At 39.0% G+C, this 18990-nt stretch overlaps 1 protein-coding gene across 1 annotated transcript in view; it reads right to left on the bottom strand.

Annotated features, from left to right (window-relative positions):
- Positions 1-18343, bottom strand: part of C1GALT1 (core 1 synthase, glycoprotein-N-acetylgalactosamine 3-beta-galactosyltransferase 1) — a 35476-nt gene extending 17133 nt beyond the window's left edge. Inside the window, exon 1 of the mRNA XM_065884309.1 lies at positions 18252-18343. Within this exon, the coding sequence (XP_065740381.1) occupies positions 18252-18258 (7 nt within the window). The 5' untranslated portion in view covers positions 18259-18343. The remainder of the gene's footprint in view (positions 1-18251) is intronic.
- Positions 18344-18990: the final 647 nt, after the last annotated feature.

Consider the following 18990-nt stretch of genomic DNA (forward strand, 5'->3'; position numbering starts at 1 on the left):
TAAGGAACAGCTTTGTGATATTCATTGGTTAAAAAAAAAAAATCAAGCAAATACAGAACTATGTGAAGAAGAAAGAAACCACCCCAAATCCCATCACTCAGAAACAACTATCATTAACACCTGGTGAGTATCATTACAAATATGAATAACATCTTTGTGAATAACAGAGATAGAAGGGAGGGTAATTATACCTAACATTTGGGCCCTGTACTAATAAGAGCATGGATTACTTGTAACCCATAAACTAGGGACTATTAATCCCACTTTACAGATGAACTCAGACTCAGAGGGCTTAGTAAGCTTCCCAAGGTCACACAAGCAATCTGAATCAAGAATTCAGATTCTTAACCACTGTGCTATCGTTTTACAGAATTGGGATTATATTAGTCATGCTACTTTAAAGATTTAACATAGTAAATTAGATTTATTTGAATTTATAGAAAAAGGAAAATTAAGTGAATTTAATTAACTTTGAACATCAGCTAATAAACATTTAGAATGTGAACCCCCTCCTCTAAACAATCCCTCTAAAGATAAGGATTATGAAAAACATAAAGCAATCAGAGGCCTTATTTTTTTATTACATATTTCAAATTTAGACAGTACCTATTGATTTCTTGCTTTGAGAATGTGTAAATCAGCATATATATACATACTCCCACAACAATCAATTTTTGTGAACTTTTATTCTGTAAAATTTACATAGTTTATGTTCTGTAAATTACACTGTAATTCCTATGACTGCTTGATCTTGAATATATTTTAAATTGGACTCTATGCTCATTAATAGTTCTTTTATCACAGCTGCTCTAAATGTGAGTTCTTTATTAATGTCATGTTTTTGTTGGCTGGATTTCAGCAAGTAATTTTTGTAATGGTGCTCATTGGTGCTATATTCTAAATTCTTGCAGGCTGGAGAATGTTTACTACTGCCTTTATACCTGAAGCACAACTTGACCTAGTACAATCTCTCTTCTTCTTAAAACTCTAAAAATTACTCAGCGTCTTCCCACACTGGTGCCAGAGACTTTGAGGGTAGACTGATCTTTTATCCTTGTATATAGATAAATGCTCCTCTTCTCTTACGGTTGGTTTTCAGTCACACACTGGTCACTAACATCCTCTCACCAAGACTTTAATGCCCTTTATTACACGAGCAAATCCTTCCTCCAGTTTTTTAGGCTTTCAGAAAGTCAGTGGAATTCACAATAAAGTCCTAGGCTTTCAGTGTTTTTTGTTTTTTAAATTTTAGTACTTTATACCATATCCTGCCAGGGTTGTCAGTCTAGATTGTAATCTGTTCTGGATTATCATATTTGTTATATTTACATATTCAAAATATATTTCTCTCTTCAAATCACATTAAAATGATGTTCAAAAACTTTTTTCCCCAAAGACTTTCTTTATAAAATTGGGATGAATGTTATATAGTGATACAACTTATAAATGCTTACAAATACACTGCATGTGAGGCATTATGTTTGAAACTTTTATATGTTTTCTCTAATCCTCACAATTGGATATAAAGTAGGAGGAATCAGTCAACCTGAATTCAAGACATCATACAGCTACTGAAATCAAGATTCTGTAGTACTGGTGGAGGGAGTGACTCATGGATCAATGCAGTAGACTAGAGAACCAGAAACAGACCACTTAAATAGCTCCACTGATTTCTGACAAAGGTACAAAAGCAACTGAGTGGAGGAAAGATAAACTTTTCGATAAATGGTGCTGGACATCCCTAAGCAAAAAAATAAACCCTGACCTGAGTCTCACATCTTATATAAAAGTTAAATCAAAATGGATCACTGACTTAAATGTAAAACATGCAACTATAAAATTTTTAGGAAAAAGGAAGGAGAAAAATCTTCAAGATTGAGAGGTAGGCAAAGAGTTCTTAGACTTGACTCCAAAAGCACAATTCATAAAAGGGTAAAATTGATAAACTGGACTTCATCAAAATTAAAAACTTTTGCTCTGTGAAAGACCCTACTGAGAGAATGAAAAGACGAGCTACAAACTGGAAGAAAATATCTGTAAACCACATACCTAACAAAGAACTAGTATTTAGAATATATTAAAAACTCCCAAAACTAAACAGAAAAAAATAAACAATCCAATTAAAAAATAGGCAAAAGACATGAACAAATATTTCACTGAAGAGGATGTACAGATGACAAGCACATGAGAAAATGTTCAACTTCATTTACCATTAGGAAAAATGCAAATTAAAACCAAAATGAGATATCTCTACTTACCCATAAGGATGGCTAAAATAAAAAACAGTGATACCACCAAATGCTGGTGATGTGGAAAAACTAGATCACTATATATTACTGATGGGAATGTAAAAGGATGTCCAGCCAGTACAGATCAAAGGTAACTATGCAGAGAAAAATATGTTCTGACCCATGAAACAAACCCAGCTTGTTACCAAGGTAAACTATTCACCCTGACAAAATGGGAAAACAGCCAAACAAATTTGAGTGATATGCCTCCAACCTGGTGAAGCCCCCCTACTGCCTAGAGTCTTAAAATAAAAAATCATTAAAAAATCAAAGTTCCTACTCGCAGCTGTCCAAGGTCCCAGCTCCCCAATTTACCTCTCTCAGGTAGCTAACTGACTAGACAGAAACTGTCAGCCAGCAGCAGCATAGATCTCTAGCTCAAAATTTAAAGGGAAGATCCATATGGTGCATAAAACAATTATCTATCTATCTAGGTAATAAAAGAGATTTTCAACTACACGATTTTTAAGCAAGGTTACCTAGGATTGATTCTATTAAAAAATGAACAAGCAGTGGGCTTCCCTGGTGGTGCAGTGGTTGAGGGTCCGCCTGCTGATGCAGGGGGTGCGGGTTCGTGCCCCAGTCCGGGAGGATCCCACGTGCTGTGGAGCGGCTGGGCCTGTGAGCCATGGCCGCTTGGCCTGCGCATCCGAAGCCTGTGCTCCGCAGCGGGAGAGGCCACAGCGTACCGCAAAAAAACAAAACAAAACAAAACAAAAAATGAACAAGCAGAAATACATGGGACCTACATAAAAACCTTGTAGTGGGAAACAAAATTAAACATAGGATGCAAAAGACAAGGGAAAAGCACAGACCTGAATACTTACTCCATAGGAAAGAAAATCTTAAACTACATAGGACTATTTTGTAGTCTTTTAGAAACTAAAGGGATTAGAGCAATTATGCAGGAAATGATAGCTATGAAAGACGGGCAATGGAGAGCCAACACAGAAATAACTTATTTCTCAAAAGAGAATAGAACAAATGAAATAGAAAAAAAAAAAGTCAAAGATATAAAAGAAAATGCACTGAAATGGAGTCCATGCATCAAAATATTTAAAGGTCTCACATATAATCAAGAAAAACCTTGGTTAAGAGATCCTGAACTTGGGGTGGGGGGAGGTTGTTGTTGTTGTTGGGATGAATTAGGAGACTGGGACTGACATATATACACTAATATGTATAAAATAGATAACTAATAAGAACCTGCTGTATAAAAAATAAATAAAATTAAATTTAAAAAGTTAAATTAAAAAAGAAAAAAAAAGAGATCCTGAACTTCACTTAAAAAAAAAACCTCTATAAGTATCCAGGGAAAAATAAGCAAGTCAAAGGGAAAAATTAGGCAGAACTACAAGGGAAAAATTATTAGGCAGCTTTCTCCTCTGTGTTATTATATGTCAAAGGAAATGCTGCAAAAACCCAAGTTTTTGAGGGGGACAACATTCCCATAGACTTAAAGATTCAGCAAGTTGTCATTCAAGAATCCATGCAACAGGAAGACATTCTCAAATATGCAAAGGACTCAGTACCCACATACCCTTGATACATTACCTACTTAAAGGTAATGAGTTACCAGCTGAGAGTAAAATCCAAATTAAAACAAAAACAAAAACCCAAATTCACAAATGAAGAAATCATACAATGAAAGGGTTAGCATTAATAGAAGGTTGTAATCCTTTCCAATATAACACTGTGGAGTGGTAATGATGAAACAAAGCAGAAATATTATTATCCTAGAAAGAAAAGCTACATGAGATAAAGTGATAATAGTAATTTAACTGTAAGACACGTAGGCAGAAAGGGCATATCATGTGAATAAAAATGGAGTGGGGAGGGGAAGGAGAGAATGTGCTAACAAGTATGTACTCTAATTTCATTAGAGGGGTAACTCAGAGTTTTTTTTTTAAGCTTAATTTAAGCTTTAATTTAATTCATTGCAGCACTATTTACAATAGCCAGGTCATGGAAGCAACCTAAATGCCCATTGACAGACGAATGGATAAAGAAGTTGTGGTACATATATACAATGGACTATTACTCAGCCATAAAAAGGAACGAAACTGAGTCATTTGTTGAGACATGGACAGATCTAGAGACTGTCATACAGAGTGAAGTAAGTCAGAAAGAGAAAAACAAATATCGTATATTAATGCATGTATGTGGAACCTAGAAAAATGGTACAGATGAACCGGTTTGCAGGGCAGAAGTTGAGACATAGATGTAGAGAACAAACGTATGGACACCAAGGGGGAAAGCCGCGGGGGGGGTGGGGATGGTGGTGTGCTGAATTGGCGATTGGGATTGACACGTATACACTGATGTGTATAAAACTGATGACTAATAAGAACCTGCTGTATAAAAAAATAAATTAAATAACATTTAAAAATTTAAAAAAACTTCAAATACACACAAAAGTATAACAATAAACCCCCATATATCCATCACACGACTGAATTATAACTTTAAAATTTGCTACATTACTTTATTATTTCTTCAATTGATGACAGTATTTTAATGCAAATCCCAGACATCAAGTCATCTCACCTCTATGTACATCTATACACCTCTTTGAAAATATGGACATTTTTTTACAAGCCAAAATGCCCTTATCAAATGCCTAACAAAATTATCAATGCCTAACAAAATTAACAATAATTCTTTGGACTTATCCAACTCAAGTATGTAATCAAATTTTCCCAACTGTCTTCTATAATCAAATTGCCTCAATTAGCTCACAAATGTCTTTTCACATTTGGTTCGTGCAAATCAGGATTCAAACTATATCCAAATTCACAGATGAAATGAAAAAAAAGAGAGCATTTTATATAATAACTATTAAACATGAAAACCTAAATGAAAACCACATTTCTCTAAAAAAAACAAATAATCAAAGCTGATTCAAGATATAAAACCTAAATGAACCAAAAAACCAGAGAAGAAATAAAGAATGTTGTCAAACAGCCAGACTTCAAAGAGGTCCAGGTTTTTCCTGGATGAAATACTTCAGTCTTTCAAAAAACATAATTATTATACTACATAAATCATTCTGGAAAATTAAGTAGCAGAACTTAACCAATTCTTCTTTTATGTAAAAGGCTGGATACTGATACCTGACAAGGAGAGACCAAAAATAAAATAGAAAACCTCAGTCCAATCTTACCCCCAAATAATACATTATTACAGGAAATGCAGCCCAAACATTAGTAGTTATCTTAAGTTGGGTCCCCAGGAAGCAAACTCTGAGATGACACATTTGTGCAAATGTGATTTATTAGAAAGTATTTCTGGGAAAAACTTGTAGGGAAGTAGGACAGGGAAGGGTAGGAAGTCAAGAAAGGGTAAGATACTAAGCAAAGTCCATGGAGGGTAATTTTAGCTTAATCCCTCAAGGTAGTTCTAGAGGCAGTGTAGGCCACACCTCGGAGTTGTACCCACACAGTCAATCACTGGTTAAGGGCTATCCGTAGGAAACAAATTCCTCAGACAATTCCAGAGCCTGTACATTGGCAAAACAGGATCTGGCAGTTTGAGGGCAGCCCTACAACAAAGCCTGTGAAGAGGAAGGAGATAAAGGCCTATGGACAGAGTATTAGCATCATCTGTTACAGTGATTGTTGCACAGGTAAAGTTAAACCAATTGGTTTGTTTTGCATTATGAAATCCCCAAAAAAGGTTAAGCAATGAATCTTTCCAGTTCAACCATCATACAGGACTACTGCAATAAGGAGGACTTACTGAGGACTACCGGTAATAAGCCCTAAAAACATGTACAGAGATTTCAATTATTTTTTTAATATCTACTCTAAAATATAAATAGCCAGGTAAGAATCACCAGATATTTTAAAGAAAGCCTCTAATATGAAAGAAAAAGATCAACATAGTCAAATTTAATGTAACTTTAAAGAGACCATGTAATGAGATGAAAACTTAAAGAAAAACCCTCAAAACTATCACTAATATCCTGAAAGATAAAAGTCGTGCTATCGTATTCTTCTTTTTGCCGTACACGGGCCTCTCACTGCTGTGGCCTCTCCCGTTGTGGAGCACAGGCTACGGACGCACAGGCTCAGCGGCCATGGCTCACGGGCCCAGCCTTTCCACGGCACGTGGGATCTTCCCGGACCGGGGCACAAACCCGTGTTCCCTGCATCGGCAGGCGGACTCTCAACCACTGCGCCACCAGGGAAGCCCCATGGTGGGAATATTTTAAAAAAACAAACATAATTACAGTTTGAGATTTACGCAACTTGATTTTAACTTGACTGTGAGGTTTTACGAAATCTTTGGAAGGTGATACTGATTGAGCACCTTTCAATGTGTCAAATACTGTCCTAGGAACTAAGGATATGGTCATTGGTATATTTTCTCCTGTTTACAGGATATAAACTCCCAGAAGACAAAAAATAGTTTCCTACCTCTGAGTTCTTGACCGTGATGCTTTTCACAAGACATTGGTACAGTAAGTATCAGCTGGCTTGAAATAAGAGTGCAAAGCATCTCCTTATTCATGCCCCAAGTCCCCAAACCTGATTATATTTCCACATCTATTTTACACTCTGTAAACACTTTTCTCCCTCCATTCCTTGATCATTCTCCCTTGGGCTCAACTCTCTTACCTCTGTTTCCCAACTTAATAAAGGCTTCACATAGCAGTCTTGTTTAAAGGAAATACTTTCCAATGCCACAGGATCAAGTCCATACTGCTTACTTGGTAAACAAGATCTAGCTCTAGTTTACCTTCCTGCACTCTTGATACTCCCTATCCATAAAGCCTATACTGAGCCATTCTCCAAATCTGCCATGGCCTTTCATATGGATGACTTTGGCCATTCTATTCTTTCTGCTTGGAGTGCCCTCCTCAGTTATGTCTACTGGATAAATGCATAATTATCTTTCATGGTTACCTTAGTTTCAGTACTTTTCATAATCAGTCTTCCCCATCACCCATGATCAAATTAACTGCTTTCCCATCAAATATTTTCTTGTTCCTTCATTCACATCTCCTACTATGTACTTATCACACTTCATCATAGTAGGTATGTACATATCTATTTCCCCCTAGACTATAAGTTCCTCAAGAACAACAGCTATAACTCTTTTATCTCTATCTCTCCAGCAACTAACACATTGCCTGGCTTGTAAAATGCATTCAAATGTTTTGTTTTAAGTGTGTGTATGTGGGGGGCACAGATGAAATTATTTTTTCCAAATAGGTATCTTTATCTATACTGCCTAATTTACTGAATAAAAAATCATATGGTCCCATCATTTGACACATTTATACACTTATATAACCCAGTCATAAACTAGATATATAACATGAACTATATGTACTATTTCCTTTGATGTGTATTCAACTCATACAAATTATAACAGAAGTACATATTAATTCAGAGACAGAAAGACTAAAAATATTTTTTATTAGTAATTTATTAAAACTACAGAAATAGAAAATATTAACACACAGCCTTCACCTAATGACCCTGAAGTATTTTATGAGCATTACAGTTACACAACCTCAGTACTAGACAGGACCTTGGAATTTCATGAATCCTGAAAAAGTATGTAAGGATTAGAAACAAATAAACCTTCCAAAAATTATGTAACACCGCAAAACCAAGTTGTATTAAGTCTCAAACTATAACTCTGTTTTTAAAACTATTCCCACAATTTCCGATTCAGAAGATCAAAAGTGAGAATACCTTTTTGTTACTTTTCAATGAGAACATTAATATGTCTTGCATCCTCAGTAGAAATTAGAGAAGACACAAACAGAATGACATCCCATGTTCATGGACTGGAAGATTTAATATTGTTAAGATGTCAACACTACTTAAAGTGATCTACGAATTCAATGCAATTTGTATCAAAATCCAATGACTTTTTTTTTTGAAGAAATAGAAATATCCATCATAAAATTCATATGGGATTTCAAGGTACCTCAAGGAGCCAAAACAATTTTAGAAAAGAAGAGTAAAACCGGAGGACTCACACTTCCTAACTTCAAAACTTACTATAAAAGCTACAGTGATCAAAACAGGGTGACACTGGCACAAAGACTGACATATAGCTCAATGGAATAGAACAGAGTGCACAGAAATAAATCCTCGCATGCGTGGTCAAAAGATTTTTGACAAGGGGGCCAAGCCCATTCAATGGACAAAGGACAGTCTTTTTAACAAAAGGTAATGAGAAAACTGGATATCCACATGCTCAAGAATGAAGCTGGACCCTTACCTAACACCATATACAAAAATTAACTCAAAATGGATCAAAGACCTAAGCTAAAACCTAAATGTATAAAACTCTTAGAAGTAAACATAAAACAAAAGCTTCCCAACATGGAGTTGGCAATGATTTCTTGGATATGACACCAAAAGCACATGCAACAAAAGAAAAGATACTCAAACTTGGCTTTATAAAACTTTAAAAACCTGTACATTGAAAGACATTATCAACAGAGTAAAAAGGCAACCCACAGAATGGGAGAACATATTTGCAAACCATGCATCTAGTAGGGGATTAATATCCAGAATATATACAGAACTCCTAAAACTTAACAATAACAACACAAACCCAACCCAAAAATGGGCAAAGGACTTGAACAGACACTTCTCCAAAGAAGATATACACATGGCCAATAGGCATGAACATGTTGAGTATGAAAAAAATGCTCAACATCACTTATCATTAGGAAAATGCTAACCAAAACCACAATGAAATACCACCTCACATCCATTAAGGATAGCTACTATCAAAAAACCCCAGAAGGGGCTTCCCTGGTGGTGCAGTGGTTGAGAGTCCGCCTGCCGATGCAGGGGACACGGGTTCGTGCCCCGGTCCAGGAAGATCCCACATGCCGTGGAGTGGCTGGGCCCATGAGCCATGGCTGCTGAGCCTGCGCGTCCAGAGCCTGTGCTCTGCAACGGGAGAAGCCACAGCAGTGAGAGGCCCGCGTACCGCAAAAAACAAACAAACAAACAAAAAACCAAAAAGAACCCCAGAAAACAAGTGTTGGTGAGGATGTGGAGAAATGGAAACACTTGTGCACTTCTAGTGGGAATGTAAAATAGTACAGCAACAGTGGAAAACAGCATGGCAGTTCCACAAAAAAATTAAAAATAGAATTACCACATGATCCAGCAATTCCACTTCTGGGTAGATGCCCAAAAGAATTGAAAGCAGGGTCTCAAAGAGATATCTGTACACCCATTTGTATAGGAACATTGCTCACAATAGCTAAAATGTGGAAGCAACCCAAGTGTTCATCAATGATTGATGAATATGCAAGATGTGTTATATACAAGATGGAATATTATTCAACCTTTAAAAGTAAGGAAAATTTAACATATGCGACAACATGGATGAACCTTGAGCACATTATGCTAAGTGAAATAAGCCAGTTACAAAAACACAAATACTATATACAGTAAGTCCCCTACATATGAACGAGTTCCATTCCGAGAGCTCGTTCATAAGTCCAATTTGTTTGTAAGTTCAACAAAGTTAGCCTAGGTAACACAATTGGTTATATAGTACTGTACTGTAATAGGTTTATAATACTTTTCACACAAATAATACATAAAAAACAAACACACACACAAAATAAACATTTTTAATCTTCTGGTATAGTACCTTGAAAAGTACAGTAGTACAGTACAACAACTGGTATACAGGGGCTGGCATCGAGTGAACAAGCAAGAAGAGTTACTGACTGGAGGAGGGAGAGGAGGTGGGAGATAGTAGAGCTGAAGGATCATCAGCAACAGGAGATGGAGGGCAAGCTGCAATTTCACTCACGCCTGACGCTGATGGCCCGGGTTCTGGCTCCTTGCTGGATTCAATTCTGTCTACCCTTTTGATAAAACGGATCCAGTGATGTCTGGGTAGTGGTTCTTTTTTTCTTGTCATATATGACACGGTAGCACTGGACTGTATTCTGAACAGCTGCTGTAACCTTCGTGTACCGTTCTATGTTCGGGTCCTGTGCCTCAAAAACTAACAGTGCCTCGTCAAATAAAGAAAATCCCCTTGCCATTTCCTGCATAGTGAGTCTCTTCGGTTCTTCAGTTACTTCTTCCCCTTGTCTCACTTCATCCTTTCTCTGGGCCTCCAATTCCATCAGGTCTTCATTAGTAAGCACCTTGTGTTGCACAGCAAGTTCCATCATTATTGCTTGGTGCTTCTTAGCAGTACCAGCTACATCACCACTGCTTTTACTCTTGCTTCTAGACATCCTGGGCTTGAAATAAAGATACTGTACTATGGTACTCTATACAGTAAAGTACACAAAAGTACAACCACTTGTAGAGGATGCATGCATGTAACAATGTACGCCAGACACGTGAACATACATTATGTGACTGGACGTGCAAACACGTTTGCATCTTTGAAAGTTCGAAACTTGATGGTTCGTATGTAGGGGACTTACTGTAATTTCACTTATATGAGATATTTAGCTAAAGTCATAAAGTGATTTATGATTTCCTGGGACTAGAGGGAGAGGGGAATGGGGAGTTATTATTTAATGGGTGTAGAGTTTCAGCTTTACAAGATGAGAAGAATTCTGGAGGAAGATGGTGGTCATGACTGCACAATATAAACGTACTTCATACCACTGAACTGTACACTTAAAAATCGTTAAGATGGTATATTTTGTGTATTTTACGATATAAAAATTGGAAAAAAAATCAATGATAAAGAGGTAGATTTGCTCCAAATTAATCTATATGTATCTATCTATATAAAATGTCATCCCAACTAAAATAAGTAACTTGGTAAAATGTAACTAAAAAGTTTGAAAAAATAAACATGAGCGTATACCTGGGAAATTCCTGAAAGGGGTGTAGGGGTGGACTAAGCCTAGGCAGACATACTTAAGATATACAATTTTTAAAAATTAAATAATGTGGTAAAAATTATGGTAAATGTTGTTTGGAAAAATAAATATGTGAGTAAAACGTGCTATAGTAATTAAAACAATTTGATATTCAGGCTGAACAGGCATATCAGTGTACCTGTGAATCGGAAAAAAATTTTTTAAACACTTTTATTAATTCATACTAAAGATATATTGCTGAGAAACTTTTTTTTTCCTCTACAACCAGACTGTTAGAATTATTTGAAAGTGTATCAGTGAGACTGGAACACCCCACTCTGACATGTATGATGAATCGCTAATCAGAAACAGCTTCAATTTCCAACCCAGAGCTTCAGATAAGTGTTTCCCAGACACAACATTCCACATTTATCTTAACTTTGTAGTCTTCAAGGAAACAGGACACTTAAGTCTACTTCTCAGCCCAGGCCTGATGTTAATTAACCCGATTCACAGTCTTGCTGTACTTTAAACCTATCAAATATTGTTTCATTTAAATTCTGTCTAAACTCCACCCTTCTCCAGAATCCTATAATAACCCTGTCCCCTCTGGCAGTTCCTCTGGTGTGTGATCTCCCTCACAGCAGCAAGTTAATTAACTTAACTTTGTTAGCCTAAAGATGTATATCTCTGGTGGTCTTCATCAGATCGAAACAGTCTGTTAAAAAAAAAAAAGTACATATGGAAATTTAATACATAATACACATAGCATTTCAAATCAAGAAAAAAATGGCTTATTCAAGAAATGATATTGAAATAACCTTCTGGGAAAAAGATAAAAAGCAACCATCTGGATCCCTACCTTTCTCTTTAAAATTCCAAATGTTTCTAAGATTTCAATATTTTAAAAAAATGAAATTAAAAAAAAAACTAGAAGAAAACATCTCTTTACACCTTTACATCATGAACTGAGATCTTTTCAAAACTCAAAAGGTATAACTATAGTAAAACTGTATAAGGTTATGCATTAAATAAATTTCTGGCAGTGAAATTGCTGGTTCAAAGGTATGTTTCTGTATAAAATGTTAAAAAAAATCTGTACAGCAAAAAATAACAAAGTATCATAAAGAAAAAGAGAAAAGGCCAACCTAATATAAAAACAGTTAAAGAAAATAAAGGATTTGAAGGAAAAGAAAAAAAATGGTCAAGAATGTTCACATTTCACTCATATTACAGAAATGTAAACCTCAAATGCAGAGATGCTATTTTTTTTTAATTTTATTTTTAATTTATTTTTGGCTGCGTTGGGTCTTCGTTGCTGTATGCGGGCTTTCTCTGGTTGCGGCGAGTGGGGGCTACTCTTCCTTGCGGTGCACAGGTTCTCATTGCAGTGGCTTCTCCTGTTGTGGAGCACAGGCTCTAGGTGCGCGGGCTTCAGTAGTTGTGGCATGCAGGCTCCGTAGTTGTGGCTCGCGGGCTCCAGAGCGCAGGCTCAGCAGCTGTGGCACACGGGCTTAGTTGCTCCGTGGCATGTGGGATCCTCCCAGACCAGGGCTCGAACCCTTGTTCTCTGCATTGGCAGGCGGATTCTTAACCACTGTGCCACCAGGGAAGCCCAGAGATACTATTTTTAACCTATCACAGCGGCAAAAAACGTTAAGTTCAGTAACAGCCAGTACTGACTTAGATATGAGAGAAAACTGGCGCTCATTCGTTGTTTCTCAGAATGTACATATTTACTGTGTTTTGGAAGGGCAGTTTGGCAACATCTTTAAAATTTTTCAAGTATGCCTTGACCCATCATTTCATGATCAGAAATTTCTCTTATGGACACAAACACAGAACTGTGCAAAGATGTTCACGGCAGCCATTGCCACAGATGTTTGTTAATGAGGAACAAGTTAAAAAAAATATATGGTACATCCACACCACAGAATATGCTATAGATGTTAAAAACAATGATCTATATGAACTAATAAGGAAAATCTTTGCACATTTGGCAGGTTATGACTTTTTGTTAATAAGGTGTAGTGGCTACTTTTTAAATGAGAAATGTAAGGAACAAACAAACCCTAACTGAAACCATAGATTAAATATGTATACATATATATATATATACACACACAGACACACATACACATATATGTATATGTATGCATATACGCATACACACACACACACACACACACACACACACACACACACACAAAGAGTATGCTTTCATGCCCATCTCTACCCCAGGTTCTCACCAAAGGTAACTACAGTTGACCCTTGAACAACATGGGTTTGAACTGCCCAGGTTCACTTATATGCAGATATTTTTCAATAAATATACTGGAAAACTTTTTTGAGATTTGTGACAATTTGAAAAAAACTTGTAGATGAACCATGTAGGTTAGAAATATTGAAAAAATTAATAAAAAGGTATGTCATGAATACATAAAATACATATGATACTAGCCTATCCTTACATAGGCATAAGGTGACTGATATTTAACACAGAATTAATAATGTATTAGTTTTCCTGTTTTATAATTTTTTTGTGTGTGTGTGGTACGCGGGCCTCTCACTGCTGCGGCCTCTCCCACTGCGGAGCACAGGCTCTGGACGCACAGGCTCAGCGGCCATGGCTCACGGGCCCAGCCGCTCCGCAGCATGTGGGATCCTCCCGGACCGGGGCACGAACCCGTGTCCCCTGCATCTGCAGGCGGACTCTCAACCACTGCACCACCAGGGAAGCCCTATAACTTTGTTTTCAAAGAATTACATTACCTTACAGGTACGATATGCCCCCCCTCTGTCTCTCCCTCCGTTATAATTTATGCTTCAGCAATTCTGAACTATTTACAGTTCAATAAATATCTCAATGTGGTGAGTTGCTCTACTCTTACTGTCTTTTCTGTCTATACAACATCCCCTTACCTCCACCGTCCATACCCCAACCTCTGTAAATCCCATTAAGCCAGTGTTTCTTAACCATGGCATAAATGACATCATGAGCTGGATAATTCTGTTTGGAGGCTGTCCTGTTCACTGTGAGATGTTTAGCAGCATCCCTGGCCTCTACTCACTAGATGCCAGTAACACTCCCCCTAGTTGTGACCCAAAATGTCTTCAGACACTGCCAAATGAATGCATAAAATATACGTAGATTATATACTAGTGTATCCTTACAATCGCAACTGGGTGACTGAAGTAACTAGAGAAGGAAGAAAAAAGCTTACTTTTCACTACAATCCTGTGTGTTTTAAATTTCGTACCTCTTCTAACCTTTCCACTGCTACCACCCTAATCCAAGCCACCTTTCCCCCTTCCTCTTACTCTCCCACTTTTTCTCTCCCAACTACTGCAACAGCCTCCTAATCAACTTTTCCCTTTCTTCATCCTTGGCTTCTTCAATCCATTTTTACCAGTCGTTTTAAAAGTTAAATCAGATCATGCCACTCATTTGCTCAAAACCCTCCAGTGTCTTCCCAATGTCACTCAGAGGCATAACCAAAACCTTAAGATGGACCTCACACAGTATGCAATCCTACCCTCTACACTCCTCTCTTGCTGATCTCTCCTTCTAGTATTTGGCTTTTGTAGGTCAAAAAGGAACAAACAGCAGTTTCAAAAACTGAACCTATTACTATCTGTTCCCTTGCTGTGTTCTAACTTTGGACTCTTTGCTGTTCTTCAAACACATGAGGGTCCTTACACTTGCTGTTCTCTGTTGGGAACACAACTCACCCAGATACTCACATGGCTCACTCCCCAACTCCTTCAGGTCTTTACTTCTCAGGGGGTCTTCCCTGGCCACCCTATTCCTACTCATAGCACCTATTAACATCTAATATATTACATATTTTACTTACTCATCTTGTCTATTGTCTCTTTTCTCCATCTTGATCAGTGGTTCTCAAACCTGAGTGTACATCAGAATCACCTGAAAGGCTTGTTAAAAGAGTTTCCAAATCAAGAAGTCTGGGGAATAGAGCCTGAAAATTTGCATTCCTGACAAGTTCCCAGATGATGCTGAGGTTCCAGGGACCACATTTTGAGAACCAATGTTTTAGAATGTAAGCTCCATGAGAACAGAGATTTTTGTTCACCTACTCACTGCTTTACCTCTATGACCTGGCACATGGTAGGCAGTGAGACAGGTAAATGAATTTACTCTGTTCCCAAGGCACCCTCTGATTTGGTCTGCTATATGGTGCTAAAATTTTACTGAATACTGTAAAAGATAAATTACATGACTGTAATGAGTTAAACTGTGTCTCCCAAAAAGACTGGGGTTGAAGTCCTAATCCCAGGAGATATGGATGTGATCGTATTTGGAAATAAGGCATTTGGAGAGGTAATCAAATTAAGATTAGGTCAGCAGGGTGGCCCCTAATTCAATATGACTGACGTGCTTACAAAAAGGGGAGAACACCATACTAAGACAGAGACACACAGGGAGAATGCCATGTGACAACAGAGGCAGAGACTGGTGTGATATAACTTTAAACCAAGGAACGCCAGTGACACATGAAGCTAAGAGGCACGGAACAGATTCTTCCCTAGAAGGTAGAGCATGGCCCTGTCAACATCTTGGTTTCAGACTTCCAACCTCCAAAACTGTGAAACAATATATTTCTGTTGTTTTAAATCACTCAGTTTGCTGTATTTTGTTATAGCAGCCCTAGGAAACTAACACAATGACCAAAAATGCAAATGACTACACCAAGCTGTATAATTTCAAGTCTCCCTATTATCCAACTTGCACCAATTTGTTTTAATATATAGTTTTCATTGTGAACTAATCAGACTTCCTGTTCAGAATCTCCCCAATTTAACACCGCCTCTCTCTGCCCTCCATGTGTCCCTTCAATGTGCAAGGCAGCTTACACTACAGGTTCTAGATAATGTACTCAGATTTTCTTTTTGGTTTCTCCTACCTTCCTATGGGCTACCCTATTTCACATACAACAGCTTCTTTATATTTTTTTCTTCAAGGGACACTTCTTATTTTCACATATTATAGAATTTGGCATGTATTTTCCCATAGGACATCTGAATTAGTTATAAACTGAAAATTTAAATACACATTCGATACACATTTAGACTTCAAAATAAAATGCTAACTTCTCTTTTATGGAACAATTCTCCATCTTTTCCCCCTTATTCTAAAAGAATGACCTTAATCCCACTTAGGTTTGGGTAAAAGAATTTTGCCATATTCTTTCCACCTTGCTGTGGTTTGTACACTAGCCTCTTTACTCAAATCTCAACAAATCTTCTAAAAGTAACATGGTTGTACTGGGAAGCTTAAAATTTTAAGTGAATCTGAATGAAATTTCAGCATCAAGTTGTCCATTTTCCATTTACTGTTTGTTTACAGGTGCACTGTCACAAGAATTCCAATCAATGATTTCTTCACACAGAAACTCTACTTTAAATTACCATGGTTTATAAAGTAAGCTGTATAATGCAATTTTTATCTTAGTGAGCACAAGTCAATATACAAATAGTATATAGCATACCTAAATGACACACTTTTCTATTTCTATGACTAGGTGATCATTAATTGATATGTACTCCTAAATGACTTTGTGATAAAATTCTAATAATTCCTGGATACTGAATTTACTCAGAAATATAGACTAGTATAATCTATACCCCAAAAAAAACATATTTAAGAAAAATACCTACCTTTAAATGGGTAGTAACCACAAAATATTTTTAAAATGCTGAACCCTAACTAAAAAGATCAGAAAAACACAAACTCCAAGCAAATTTAAGAGAGACATCTAATTGTTCTCCACTAGTACTAAAATACCATGCTCTTTTCCTGTGAAGAATTTTAAGTGAGTCATACTTTCCTTACTAAATCACTGTTTTACTTAACATATGGTAAAAAGAGTTAACTATACACAATACTTAGAACACACAGCATCAAGTGACATTTATCTGATAAAAGTGTGGAAAGTTGCAAAAAGTTAGTTTTACCTCCTAAAACCTCAGATTCCCACTGTCTAAACCAACAACAGAAATAAACAACTTGAAATTATGCACGACATCTTTTCCTGGCATCCAGGCAGAGCTATCGCTGCCCAGTTTTTGGTAAATGAACATATTTCTGTTCGTTACACATTGGCCTAATTACTCTATTGCATTAAAGTTCTAACTTTATAATTAACTTTTAAAATCATAAGGAAACCAATTCATGGTTAGGATAATAGTTTTCAACCTGAAATGCTTTAAAAGGATATACCACAATAACTATAAGGAATTCAGAGAACTAGATTATAAATCTAGTTAACTTTTCCAAAGCTTGTGATGTTTTGTCATTTGACAATAATAATAAAGGGAGAGGGTAAGAGCTGGGCAAGAATAAATCCCCACCCCTAAATTTCGTTCATTTTTTTGTGTATACAATTCCAAATTCAGACCTGTAAAGCCAATTTGTCAGCACCTACGAATCCCATCACACTTGGTGGGGGAGGGAGGAGGGAAGGAAAAAACTCCTTTCCTCGTCCTCCACGCAGCTAGTGCCCAAACACACCTGCCTCACTAGAGGCAGGGAAATTTAAAAGAACAAATCGGCCACAGACAAACCTGCTGGTCCAAGAGAGCCCTGAGGAAGTCCCCCGGCACTTGCGGAAGGCGCCCGCTCGCTGGGCGCTGGGGCGGCGCGGCAGCCCGGCTGCTCTCCTGGAAGATGTCCACACGTGAACGCCCACAGGTCCGCAGGGAGAGGGCCCAGCGGGGCACGACCGCTAAGTGCTCAAGCCGCGCGGTCCGGAGCGCAGCCCGTGTCTCACCGTCGCGACCCGACGGCAGGCGACGTGCGAGGAGGCGAGGGGCACGAGAGGGTAAAAGGGAAGGACCCACGACCCAGAGAAGGCTACATGTCAACAAAATAGCGGCCCGGTGGGCAGGCGGCCCCAATGGCAGTTCGCAGAGATGCCGGGAGCAGGAAGTGCCCCGCGCCTCCCTCAGGAACCCGCACGTCCCCAGCCCCGGCGACGACTCCGAGACACCTGTTTGGCGGCGCCGGGGGTGGGGTTCCACCCTCCACGCTCCCCCACTCACACACTCACGCTCCAAGAGGGGAAGGGCGAGGGGAACCAAGACATTGGACCCACAGTCTGAGGGCGCCTCCGCCGGCGTACCTGACATCAGCCTCGGCTCCCTCTCGCCCCTCCGGGGGGGCAGAGAGGGGGACGACACGAGCCCGGCGACCCTCGCTCTTCTCGGCAGCCGCAGAAGTGGCTCGTGGCTGTTAGCCGGGGCCGCCCGCTGCCGCCCAAATTATTCCCCGGCAGCGGTGGCGGCTGCGCCGGCGGCAGCAGCAGCCGAGGCGGGCCCAGCGCGCGCTCCCGCCCGTTCGCTCCGCCCCTCCCCGCAGCGCGTCCAGGCCGCGGCCCGCAGACAGCGCAGCCGCCACCCAGGGCTCTCCTAGCGCTGACGTCGCAGCCGCCGCACCAGCCCCAGGGAAGGGAGGAGCGAGAGGGGGCAGGGTGGGGCGGGGCTACGACGACGTGTGGGCGCGGGGATTGGCAGTCGAGAGCACGCCCCGCCCTTGTGCGAAGGGGTCTGGGAAGTCGGGTCTTCTCTGAGCGATAGTCGCCGCTCTCTTGCGGCTCCTCGCTGGTGGCCTCCGGCTTCCTGATCTTGCTCTAGGGTTTTGCGTTAGCTTGCGGACCTTGAGAGGAGTTAAAAGCAGTGAGACATCAGGTACCGAGACTGCGGATACCTGAGGGACCTTTGTCTGAGGGACAGGCTCTTACCCTGCAGGAGTCTTATGGCCTCTAGCCTGCTCTTAAACAGTTCTTTTTACCCCTGTTATGCCCCCCTCCCGACTCTCTTTACTCAGTATCTCTCTGGCCTTAATGAAAGGAAATACGGCAA

This window comes from Phocoena phocoena, chromosome 9 (assembly GCF_963924675.1).
Source record: "Phocoena phocoena chromosome 9, mPhoPho1.1, whole genome shotgun sequence".
Taxonomy (NCBI): domain Eukaryota; kingdom Metazoa; phylum Chordata; class Mammalia; order Artiodactyla; family Phocoenidae; genus Phocoena; species Phocoena phocoena.